General features: G+C 36.5%; 2 protein-coding genes across 2 annotated transcripts; both read left to right on the forward strand.

Annotated features, from left to right (window-relative positions):
- The first annotated feature begins 1,313 nt into the window (after positions 1 to 1,313).
- On the forward strand, positions 1,314 to 4,222 carry LOC116848330 (transmembrane protein 267). Its single transcript, XM_032824285.1, has 2 exons — positions 1,314 to 1,941; positions 2,513 to 4,222. Exons 1-2 carry the CDS (start codon positions 1,657 to 1,659, stop codon positions 2,840 to 2,842), a joined length of 615 nt encoding a protein of 204 aa, XP_032680176.1. The 5' UTR covers positions 1,314 to 1,656; the 3' UTR covers positions 2,843 to 4,222.
- Positions 4,223 to 4,594: 372 nt separating this feature from the next.
- On the forward strand, positions 4,595 to 11,000 carry LOC116848331. The gene is made up of 3 exons (XM_032824286.1): positions 4,595 to 5,788; positions 7,009 to 7,133; positions 9,522 to 11,000. The coding sequence occupies exons 1-3, from the start codon at positions 5,786 to 5,788 to the stop codon at positions 9,715 to 9,717; spliced, it is 324 nt and encodes a 107-aa protein (XP_032680177.1). The 5' UTR covers positions 4,595 to 5,785; the 3' UTR covers positions 9,718 to 11,000.
- The last annotated feature ends 2,189 nt before the right edge of the window (positions 11,001 to 13,189 follow it).

The following is a 13,189-nucleotide window of genomic DNA, read 5'->3' on the forward strand; positions in this document are numbered from 1 at the left end:
TTATCGATATTTTGTATCGATATTCTATCTTTCGATATTAGCATATATCGATATTTGGATAGGAATATCGAACTTACGATACAGTCCGTGTACAACTAAACAAGTCCTCTAATGGCTCCTGCATACAGAACGCGGTAATGCTTGCCGCGCAGCGGAAATTCGCGCGACAGCCAATCAATATGCTGCTTTCCGTAATAACCCTCTAGCTCTTACGGAAAAACTACATATTGATTGGCTGTCGCGCGGATTTCCGCCGCGCGGCAAGCATTACTACGTCCTGTGTGCAGGAGCCGTAACAGATGTCTCGCCTAAACTCTATATTTTCCCTATATTTTCCTTAAAATTGGTAATGTTGGGGTATCGACTGAATAATCCCTGAAACCAATAATGAGCACTGATATAGTCCATAAAATAGATTGACATATTCTATTGGACGGAAATGCACAAAATGTCTTTGATCTTTTATGTTAACAGATCTAGAAAAAGGAAATAAATGTATGGTCACTGATCTTCCTACTGACTTTTCATTGGTTGAATTTTGTTTAATAAGAAAGGGAATAGTAATGTATTTTTACAAATTGAAAATTTTCTCAACATGTTACAATATAAGTTACAATATAATAACATTACACTATAGGTACGTAACATTGTATGTAATCATATGTTAAACAATATATCAACTCATGCATAAATAAAATTAATATTATTTATAATTATATTGCGGTATATTGAAAAAGGTTAGATGATATCGATAATATCTCGATATCATTAATATCAATACATTCCACCTGATATTTTTTTATATATCGATACTTTTATTTACAATACGTTTCGATACGAATGTGGAAAATGGTGTTTAGGAACTAACCCGCAAGGGCTCCGGGAACCAATACTGAGAGAGAGAGAGAGAGGGAGAGAGAGAGAGAGAGTTTCGATACGAAATATCAATACTTTCTACTGTCTGGCCTAACCGCCGTCACGACAAGACGTGTTCGAACACGTTCGGACCGTGTGATTTTTTGGAACGTAGAATTTTCCAAGACTTTACTCTCGATATAGATCATTAATCGGAAAAATGGCGTTGGGGCATAACTCTTAGAGAAGCCTGGAGCCAGATATTGAAGTTGAAGTTGAATACTTTCTACTGTATCGCCCATCCCTACTCGACACACGATACCCCCACTACTTTCCCACTAAAATCACGAAAACACACGAGAGAGTGATGTTTCCGAACGCAGCCTATAATGATTAGTTCGACCTAGTAATTCACTAAATAATTCTTTGCATCGGTTGGTTGTGTCCAATAGTACCGTGGTCAATCGGGACGCTCTCGAGTGCACCCCGGTAAGGAATCTGAACCCCAGTATGTTATTGAGTTCAATGAATTTACATTAAGTATTTTACTTGCCCAATCCTACCTCTCTCTGGCTGAAATCAGCTGATGTCACCATTGGTGAAGACGGGCACAAGAGATTGAAACAATCGACCTTTAGTACAATTAAAAAGAATAGACCACAAGTATAGTCAAGATGGCGGAAATCGACAGTAACATTTAATTTGCAATCTTCGTACTTTAAAAATGCTCGTGTGCAATATGACGTCACGATATCGAGTCGACGATATCACCGAGCAATTTCGGTGAGCGAGGTTTGCGCGATGTGTTGCAAACGTGAGATTTGGTTACGCGCGGTTTTGACGTGCGCAATCGGCGCTTGTTCGATGCTTGGCGACCTCGGCCTCAAGTACGGTAAAAGCGAGGCGCAGCGCGCGGTATTTGACAATGCAACACACGCAGTGATAGGCGGTCTTACGTGGACGCTGATTATTGTCCTGTCGCGAAAATCCTTCGTGCGTAACCTGAACGCTATATTTTCTTGTTTCCTACTGGCATCCTTCATTGATCTGGATCATTTTATTGCGGCGCACAGTTGGCATATCCATGTGAGTGATGAATATATGTTTGATGCCGTAATATAAATAAATGTTTGAAAACGATATTGCGATTAAGAAATTGATGAAGTCAGTAAATCATGATGAGAATAGTTATAAAGAATATGAATTTTTTAGACAAAAATAGTGTGGAAGTATGCATATATATACTCTGCTGCAAAAAATTTTGTACTAAATTTAACATATTTCACATGTTCCAATTTCCATTCTATATCCATTCTATTCAATATTTATGTTTTTCTGTTAATTTAACACAAATATGTTAACAAGCAACACTATTTATCTATTTCCACATGGATCAATTTCAACACAAATACAAAATATTTGCTAATATACAGTAAACACTAACAGTAACATTAAACAATAAACAGTAATAGTAACATTATATTAATTAATTTAATTGGTGTTAATTGATATAATGTCACTGTTGATATTAATTGATATTAGTTGAATATGTACAAATTAAAAGAGATATATATATATATATATATATATATATATATATATATATATATATATATATATTGTTTTCTAAAACTCTGACTTCACCGTATTATTTCAGGATGCTACGCATTTGGAGAAGCGACCATTCCTACACTGTACTACAGTTCCCTTTATCCTGTGGCTACTTCTCATCCTACTTTCCGGTATTTTCCATTCTCCAGAGTTAGAACAGTCTTCTTGGATAATACTGGCTGCCTTTTTAAGTCATCATATACGAGATGGTACCAGAAGAGGTCTGTGGTTCTGTCCTTTTGGATCCACCCCTCCACTTCCTTACTACTTATACGTGAGTCTTGAAATGTCCCTTCCTTACCTACTGTATTGGTTCTCAAGTCTGCATACTTTTGCAGAGAAGAATGATAGTAATGTTACTCTCATTGACATATGAGAGATTTATATATTATATGCAGAGAATGTCTGACTGGTCAGACATTAAGAGTACCTGTACGTCAACTACTTATTACATATCATTCTTTCAATTACACACAAATAGAAATAACAGTCACTTAAAGTTTAAGGGTAAAATTAACGGAATATCTTTATTTTACTCATCTAAAAAGAAGACAAATTTTATAAAAGAAGAGTAAATAATGTGGACATTTTTACATTGTTGCTAGATTATTGCGAACGAGTTGAAAAGTTTGAATAGAATTTACGGGCGAATCCCACGTGTATTTGTTTTCTACTCTTGCATATATATTTCGATATCCATTTTTATACAAAACGCCGACGATATTCCCTGCAACTCAGCAGAGTTGCGTTCCAAAACTCTATCTAACGAGTAAAATAGCATTTAATTGACCAATTAAAACAAAGATAATTAAGATTTCTTCATCATAATTGGTCAATTGAGTGCTATCCGCCGAATAAAATTTTGGAACAAATGAGGTTTGATTTTGTAATCGATAGTATATACTATATATCACTCAATAAACATCAAATATCAGTAATATTGATGTTATAATGCCCCACGCAACAATGTAACTGTTACAGAATATATATAGTGTTATGTAACAATAGTTGCATTATTGTGTGTGACATAACGGTGATGTTACATTACTAATACTTGCTGTTTATTGTGCATCGAGTATAGCATTTGACTTAAGGAATTTTTTCCATTTATTTCAAAATAGTCTTAGTCTGGCTGTAGATTTTAATTTTATCACGCTATTCACACTACTATCTCATCTGAAGCTTTTATACATTCCTGGAAAAGAAATAATATTGATTTTCAACAAAATTAAGGCAAACTTAAAGTTTCCTGGACAGACCTAAATTGTACTTTATATCCCAAAAATGTGATTATATATGGAGAGTTAAAGCCTTTGCATGTGAAAAAGTCTTAACCGTAAAATTAATTCCGTAAATTTTCAACACATACAATCAAATGGAGCAATGCAAGTGAAAAACTTTAAGACCGTAATCATAACCACAAAAAATTCGGCAAGCTGGATTTTTACGAATGATGCCTTACGGTCAACCAATAGAAAAACAGTGATTACCTGTATTTGGCGGTAATTTCGTTTCTCCCGTTTGTGTAAGAGAGAATGAAATCGGAGTAAGTGAAATATTTTTGCTCTTCGGGACAAGAGAAATAATAATATTCGACATGGATTATACATATCAAAATCCGATATATTTGAGGCACGACAATATATGTAAATTTGTGGATATGTTAGATAAACGTATAATTACTTGTGTTATATTCATAACAAGAATAATAAGAATTATAAAGACTATCTAATAAAAGAGAAATTATGGGAAAAAATGACGTGTCACATTAAGTGTATTTTTGAGATATATTTGTATACATAAATAGTAGTTCTCTCTGTAACCTAAAAATAATAACTTTTGTACTCATGACCTACTAAATAAGATTTACTTTATATAAACAAGCACGAATTGATCCAAGATAGTGCTGAAAAGAGAGACATACAAACTTGGTTAGAGAGAGAACGTTATATCATCAAATACGTAAATAACAACATATACACAAAGAAAACGATTTATTGAATCAAATAAGTGTTTCTTTGGAATAGTCCAAACAAATTATTTGGTTAACACAACAAAAATATTTCTTTGGAACTAAACCGCAAATAAATATTTCTGTTGCGTCAAAAAAATTTTGTCCGCTGAATCAAAAAATTTGTTTGAATTATTCCAAAGAAGTGTTTATCTGATTCAACCAAATTGTTCTCTCTGTGTATATTTTGTACGCACAAGCATTATAAAAATAGTATTTATATACTGGAATACAAAATTACAAATTAACTAATTATATGACGATTAAATAACGCAACAGATACTGAAAAATAATCGTATAAGTTAAGAGATTGGCAGAAGAAGCATATTCGCGTTATGGGATCTGCATTAAGCAAATTATTTTTGTACAATGGAGGACGAAAAAAAGACAGTCACGGGCAGGCGTTAAAATTTATTGACGCTAGTAAACGGGAACAATCAATATTATTGTTAACTGTATAAAATGTAGCATTAGTTAATTGTTTACTTTCTTCTTTCTCTCGCGATATTACCAATATCTTCACGATCAAATCTTCTCTTAGATATTCAGGCAAATGTTACATATCATTGCACAGCATCAACATTCATGTCAATCGAATGCATAACAATAACGATATCGACAACCAAATTTGCCAGCAAATATTTGCGACGCGACGCGGCACACGACAAAGATGCATCTCGTAAATGAGCACAAAGGTGAGCTGCGCTGTGCGAGGCACACGCATCCCCGCGCCATACACCGATCGCTTTGGAGGGGTTTATCAGCGTCCAGCATTGCTTAGCTGGCACTGTTACATCGCTTTACTTTACCAAGCTCTCGACGACGTCGCTTAGTACTCGTTTGACTTTCCCACACCTGTCGTACAAGAACGACGCAGATCGTCCCTTGGTATCGTTAATCGCACCGATAACGAAAAAGTTGCGGCCAAGTCTCTCTCTTTCCTCACTCTATCCCTCTCTGTCTCTCCCTCTCCCCCAGTTTTCTCTCTTGAGGCATCTCGATTTCCTCTATTACCTTCGCCACAGATGAACGGATTGTCGTGAATCCTCACAAGGTCTCTCGAGTCGAAATCGAGAGAACCCAATATTTCATTTCGGAATGTTCGGCGAGCGCAAGTAGAGCTCCATGAGGAGTACTCGGAATATTTTGGGATCTACGATGTCATTGTGCTACGAAAGATACGCGGACGATCGCGATAACGCACTGATATCTTGATATCTTGAGCAAGCGCACGACATCTTACACGGGACGACTTGCGCGCGCGTGCAAGGTGTGTGTTCGTGCATTCTACTGCTCGATATACTCACGATGGTAAGTACATAATAGTTTCTCCCACTTTCGGTGTTTACATATCTCGAATGATCCGATCCTTGACCGAATTGGCGAGTCGTTCGCGTGAATATGTGCTATGCATGGAGTCGCGAGGTTTTTCCTTGCGGAAACCTAATTGAAATTCTTAGTTGCATCTCGTGTCTCTTGCCGCGAACGTTTGGAATTAGCTCAAGTATTATCAGTGATACAGCATACTTTGTCGTAGATCATTTATGCGACATCGTTGAAAAAAAATCATGTCTTCAACGTAGACTTTACGATAAAGCGAAGTTGCTATTCGGCGTATCTTGCGACGTAAATTTTCAACTTGTATCTAGCTTGTGTCGTGTGTGAGTCCGGATAAGCATTTAATTTCGTGTCACGTGTTAATCTCGATCAAACGTCTTTACCGTCGCACACGCGCGATATATCTTACAGTAGATGTTTACGGTGTAAAGAACTCGTGAGTAATTTGCGCGGTTTAAAATAACTTTATTCGTGTTGGAATTAGATACAGGTGCTCTACTAAAATCAGAACTCTCAGAGCCGCTATATTATCTCGAATAGAGCGTCAATAGCTCCGTATCGGTGAGCAAATATTTCTTTAATGGACGATAGCTGTATAATTCCATGAGGAATGACAAGAGCATACTTGTAGATTAATCTTTAGAGTTACCTTGATAAGAACAGTATTTGAGCAGAGAAGTTCGAAGCTCGCTAAAAAGAACGATCGATCGTTTATTTTCGAATTGCTTTCGGATTTTTTGCTCAAGTAGAATGAAGATATAAGTGTTTACATAGATTCCAATACGCTACAGCGTAATCGATCGCGTCCGTTCACAGACCTCATTATTAGAGATGCAAATGTGCGCGGCCGGATGGTGCAAATGATGCAACATGCGATAGACAGATATTCATGAGATAAATTCCTGGAAAATCCTTGTAAACAGAGACTCGCGGAGGGGTATGTGCGTTTCATTCTTGAAGTTGTAGCAATCGCGAACAATGTTGACGTCGGAGTTGTTGCGAGTACAATCGAGTGTAGATTTTGCGAAATCCGTTGAGGAAGCGAATATCGGCGTTGTAGGTGGATAAATAGACGCAATTAACATGATTCGCATCGATGAGAAGTCTTCGAATCACTCGCTATACATTGATTTAACATTCCCCTTTCCTTTCTTTTTTCCAAGGAGAAAGTGATTTTGTATTCTTCTTTCTAGGACCCTGTCGATGACTTGATGCTATATTTTTACATTGCGTGTGGTGTCGTCGCTGTCGCGCTTATCGCTCTTTTCATTTTGGTGATCGTGCTATTTGTGAAAGTAAATCGATTAGCTCGGGACGGGTGAGTATCGCTTGTTCTTGTCCAAGCGACGATTGAAGGCTTCGTTAGTGATACACGCAGAAAAATACATATTGCACTCAAGTAAATGTCACTTGTAAACGTCAAAATATTCAAGTTTACTTTCCCCCTAAAATATATTCGAAAACCTAGTTGCTCTTTGTAGCGTTTCAGTCAATAATATAAATTAAAAAAAAAACTCTTGTGCTTGCTCTCTCTTTTACATAGAGTTGAACCAACTTTTTCTTTGATAAAGTTTTATAATGAAAGATAATATACTCTTCTTTTTGTGTCCATGATAATGAACTTTTCTCAAATTTGTGATATTTTAAGACTATTATCAAGAAAATACACTTTGTTGAAGACAAACCATTACTTGAAAGAAGAAAAGCAATCACTTTTCTAAGCGGAACGGTATTTTTCTGTTGTTACTTTAGATTGGAGTACTTTAGTAAATATTAATCGAATTGATGTTTCACGAGATCAGGAATTAATATACGATCGTTATAGACGTTCAAATTGATTAAACTTTAAATTCAGCTTTAAATACGAACCATTTTTAAACGAGTAATATTTTGCCTTGGTGAAAATGCTTTCGACAACTGAGAGTACTGCGTGTCTCCGCGCTCGCGTAACATGTTTCAAAATTTCCGCAGCTAAATCATACTCTAGCTAAATACATATTACTGTCCGATCGAAACGTCGTGTAACGTTTTCATAAGATGAACGTCTGCTAATAAACAGTTCTTTCACATATTTCCACGTAATCTCGACATATGCCTTTTATAAAACTACTCGTACTTTGCTTTATAAAAAGAGATATTATTCAGTTTTTGCTTCGATTATAGAATCTATTCGATGAAATACGAGTAACGAAGAATCGATCAATATAAGACAACCGAGATACTAGCTCAATCAATTACTAGCTGTTTACTGCAGCAAGTTCAAACTTATGCAATTGCCCATAGATAGTTGTTGTATGTAAAAATCGGCAACATTAGCGACAATACACGATAGTTCGACATTTCGCTGTGAGTTCAGATTATTCGACTTGTTTATTCGACGGTACATCTGCGAAAAAAGGGCGAATAAGTGATTCACACTTGCGGATTGGCAGAATTTTTCGCGTTTTTCTATCGTAAAAATTGAAATATAAACGTTTCATTTATGACTCACCTAACCGACGGCAAGATCATTGATAGCGTATCTTTATTGCTCGTGATGCGGTCATTTAACTTATCTCGTTTAAGAATGTAAGGTAATAATTTTGTTGACAAGAAGTCGTCTTGATTTCGGTCGTGAGTAATTTCCAATTTCCGTGTAAGTCTGTAGCGAGTTCTTCGCTCGCGTTGTCGATTTAGATTTATCCCTCGACCCCTCCTTCCTTCGTTTGTATAATTTCCATCACGTCTCAAAGATATCTCTTTTTCTTCTGAATCACTTTGCCACGGAACCTGGGGAAGTATGAATTCTTTTTAATTGACGTGTCGTTTCATGATTTCTTCAGATACTTACTCATAGTTTCAATATTACTTACGGTTGTAAATGTTGTGATATCCATGAAACATTTTCGATTGTAATCTCGTTCGCACATAGAGAAAAGGATTTCTTTAATAAAATTTATTGCATTTAAACAAATTTGATGATTAGAATGGAAAAAACTAATGTGTTTTAATCAATAGATACGATTGTTTGGCTTTTCAAATAATTTTGTTTGGTCCAAAGAAGAAAAATGTTTCACTCAATATATATATATATATATATATATATATATAATATATTTTCCCATTTTACTAAAAAAAAAAAAATTCGATAATTTGAGTCCTTTCTCGAGATTTTTCATTCAAATATTCATATATTCTAACTAATTCTGACGATATAGCATTATGCTTATAATAATTCTTCCAAGAGTCCAAAAAAGTTCTTTTCGTGTCATGTTTACTGATAATTGTTGAAAACAATGGAACAGCAGTCGATATGTAAAGTATATTGACAAAATGTACATTAGCGAACCAATGACATTATGATTGTTCTTGGATTTTTAAGCAAATATTATGTTGGTTCATATAAACAATAAATTGAAAGACGAGACATTTGAAACAATAGTTTTTTCTTTCTTTTTTCAATCAAATAACATAATTTAGTCTAACAAAATAAAATTTAAAATATAACCAAATAATATATTATTTCATGGAAAATGCCCTTTAAATAACAGTTTTTCCATCAAACAACAATTTAATCTAAAAAAATTATATAAAATTGTTTGACATAAAATTATTTTGTTGGGTCAAACAAATGAAAATGTTAGATCCAAAGGAACCTTTTTCTCTGTGTATTCTTATTCCTCTCGTTACGATCGATCGCCGAGGTTGAAGCTGAAAATTGATTTAGGTCCAACCAACTAAACAGGCAGACAAACATGATGGCGGACTTTTGTTACACCAATCCCACGATCGTGCCAGGAGAATTGCTGTCTCGTCGTGGCTTTTCCATGTATAGCGGGACCAATAATTTCGACGAGGAGTTGGGCAAGAACAAGAATTCCATCCAATATGGGACTTACCACGAGGCTCGATCGAAATTCTAACTCATCGATCAAATTGACGCGTCTACTCCATGTAACAATCGGTCAAGCCACTGATGCGTTTACTCATGCCAATTCATCAATTATAAAATCGAATAATGATTAAGTAATTTATCGTTTTAGTTTAAATCATTATAAGAATTGTTATGTGTTGTTGAGTGTATATATTTATCCTTCAAAGTCTACAGGTTTTCGTTGTATAACTTATTGTAATATGGTACCAAATGTGCAATCTTGACTTATTGAAAGATTAATAATCGAGATCAATCTTTTTTTTTATCGCAATTACAATAATTAGAGTTAGAATCGAGTTTCCTGCAATCGTTGGGATTCTTGTGAAAATAATCCTTAGTATACTGAAAATTTTCATGCTTACGATACTTGGCTGCGACATGAAATACAATTTGTAAAAAGTTAAAATTTGACTACGGAAATCAGGCTGCAATTCTACGAAGTCAACTCTCTTAGTTGTATTATCTTTCATTGATGCGCAACATCTCCAATTATCGAAGTGGAAGTTAAACAGTGAAGCATAACGAAAAATATCTCGATGAAGAGATGACACATACAAATAAGATTCCTTTATTCGTGTGTCATTAATGCTGTGTGTACAATTTTGATTGCCGCTTACCTTATCGACCACTCGAATCGCCGGTACAGTTTACCGAGGAGGATTGTATAGATGTCACTATATGTACTTTTATATCGCAGCGAAATTATACACGGCGCTCTGAAATTACTGCACTATTTGCAAAATTAAAAAAGAATCGAGAGGCCGTCCAAAGAAAACTTTACACGGTTATTATGCCTAATACCGCGACAGTATTTTTTAATGAATAAAAGATAAAATTAAATTCGGCTCGCTTAGTCTTCGACTTGACACGCGATAACGTTTTTATTTTTGTAAATTGATATAACCACAACATATACAAATATATATAGATATTTATATAACAATTATAATAATGTGCGATATACCAAAGATAATCTCGTATTAAGTTAACTGATGATACACATATACTGAAAAGTAACTATTTATATCGCACAGAAGGAATATCAGACGGATTGGGGCAATTGTGTAAATTTTTACGAATCTACTGTTTACGATATTTATTATATGGTAGCATAATAGTAAGGTAACAGGGTAACATGTATGAGAACTAAATTGAAACGCAAGCGAAAGTAGTTCATTTACAGTGCGATATTTATATTCACAAGTACACGAGAGAGAGAGAGAGAGAGAGAGAGAGAGAAAATCATAATAAATAATTGATTATTTTCCAGTATAAACATCAAATATTTTCTGAATGTTTTTCCACATAGCGATGATATTAATTTATGTACATCTTTTATTCTGTGCGTTTAATCTCACTGAAAAAGAGAGGAGAGTAAAAAGAAAAGATTAAGCTTTTAAGCTCCTCAATTGATTGCCATGAGAAGTTGATATTTTAGTAAAATATCGTATAAAGAATCGTTGATCGTAAAGTTCAGCAAATGCCAAATAAAGATATTAACAGGCGTGTGTCTCACGATTTTGATATGAATATTACTTAAAATTCGCAATATATTGTAGGAAACAGATCTGCTCTCGATACTGACATTTTAAAAGAACGCACCGATATTTGAGTACTTACCGATAGCAATGCCTCCCGATACCGGGTAGTATCGATAGCTACGACCCTATACTCGCAGTCTTTCCTGCGGTACTTGGCCGTCGCTTCCGTTGCGGAAGTGCCGTTACAGAGTCACGCGAGCACGGCAATGGCGGCGGCGGCGCCGGTAGAGATACGCCAGTAGTGTAGGCAATGGCACAGGGATAGGCCGTAATTGGTATAAAATCATCGAGCAAACACATCGGACAAGACAGCCCGGGGGTTGTGGGCGGCGTTGCGTGCCGTCGTCCTGGATACCGCGGGGACGACTCTGCTAAAGCTGCCCCTTCGCCCCCGATTGCGCGCAGGCTCGCCGCCGATACACACCTCTGTGCGCGCGTGTGTTCAGCAGCATCCAACGCGCCGCCCTTGCCTTGCCTTACCTTACCGTGCCTTTGCCTTTCCCCGGTTATACGCTAGATTTACCGGCGTCGACGGCACCAAGCGTCGTCACCGAGATCTCCGATTTTCGCTTCGCGGTAATCCATCCACATGGACGGAGTTATAGTCTCGGCGCGTTATTCGCGCGTCACTCGTCTCAAAGATCGTTTCATCCCGGTTTTCGGTAATCTTTGTTCCATCATGAACTTGCGAATCGACTTCGATACGAAAAATTTGCGAACGTATGTTATAAGGAGAGGTGATTATATCAAGCGCGTAAGAGTCTTCAAGTGTTGGGAATATTAATAGCATAAAGTGGCCACGTATCATCGACACACACGCTTGCTCCTCGTCCGAGTGCATCGTGGCTTATACTGCAATCCTACAAATCTTCCTAATTCGCATTTCTATGATAAGTAAATAGCACGTCCCTTGGTACAAATATTTCTATAGCGCACGTAACCTGTCGAGTGTTTAGTTTGCTTGAAATCCTGTCTCCCCCAAAATCTACGTTTATATTGCTAATCGTCGGGGATAACTGTACCCTCTCGGTAGGAGCGATGCATATGTCGCTCTTGGGATGTCACGTGCGGAATATTATTCTTCGCCGCGATGTAATCGGGGAATGAATTGCCCGTACTAAAAGTAACAAAAGTCTGGAAAATTTCACAGCGTGATGAAATCGCGGAGCTTAAAGTCTCTCGTCGCGACCATCTTGATTCGTTACGTCAGAAACATGAAAATACACGTTAAAACTTTTGCAAAATGCGTTGAAATAAAATGATATTTGCAATCGATCGAGTAAATCTATTAAATAGTCAATTTTCTTTTACTCTAATAATCAATAAACAGCAGTAAAATTAACGTGACGAAATCATAAAAGAAGATAGAAGAAGGTCACATGTTAGTTAAAAGAATTCCGACTTATTTTTTTGGGCTTTAGTCCGGAATCGAATCGATAATTGTTGAACAAATCGTTCAACGCTTCGGGTTGAATGTCTAAATAAGTGATATTCGCTTGTTTCCCCCAGAGTCATGTTATTTTAACAACGAGTAAACCACGGGAAACCTAGCGAGTGTACAAGGGCCGCGCTTGCGACACGGTACTCGTGCATTTTACGGGGTAGAATAGACGCGGAGACGTATAAAAGTTGAAGCCTTTCAGGTCTCGTATTTTTACGAGCGACCCACGCGAAAAGAAACAAAACCACTCGGCGTGGCAGGGCAATTATCCACAGCCTACTCTGTTCGACTCGGCCTCCTATTCACGGGACCCTGTGGAGCCGACTTTCGATGTATTATGCTACTTTCGCGCGTTATAAATAATCACCGCGCTGTGCATGAGCGGCACGTTCGCGATAGTATATAATGACAAAAGTCTATTTCATTCTATTATTATACTAACGAGCATTTATCATTGATTAGATCTGTCAGAAAGAACA

The sequence above is a fragment of the Odontomachus brunneus genome, unplaced genomic scaffold (genome assembly GCF_010583005.1).
Source record: "Odontomachus brunneus isolate Ranch 3 - 2012 unplaced genomic scaffold, Obru_v1 Obru_scaffold_093, whole genome shotgun sequence".
In the NCBI taxonomy this organism is placed as follows: Eukaryota; Metazoa; Arthropoda; class Insecta; order Hymenoptera; family Formicidae; genus Odontomachus; species Odontomachus brunneus.

What these genes read in the sequence shown, in the direction of transcription:
- LOC116848330 (XM_032824285.1), top strand. Translation starts at nt 1,657, where the DNA reads ATGTGTTGCAAACGTGAGATTTGGTTACGCGCGGTTTTGACGTGCGCA. An exon ending in CGCACAGTTGGCATATCCAT is followed by an intron (nt 1,942 to 2,512) that starts GTGAGTGATGAA and finishes GTATTATTTCAG; the next exon opens with GATGCTACGCATTTGGAGAA.
- LOC116848331 (XM_032824286.1), top strand. An exon ending in AATCGATTAGCTCGGGACGG is followed by an intron (nt 7,134 to 9,521) that starts GTGAGTATCGCT and finishes AAATTGATTTAG; the next exon opens with GTCCAACCAACTAAACAGGC.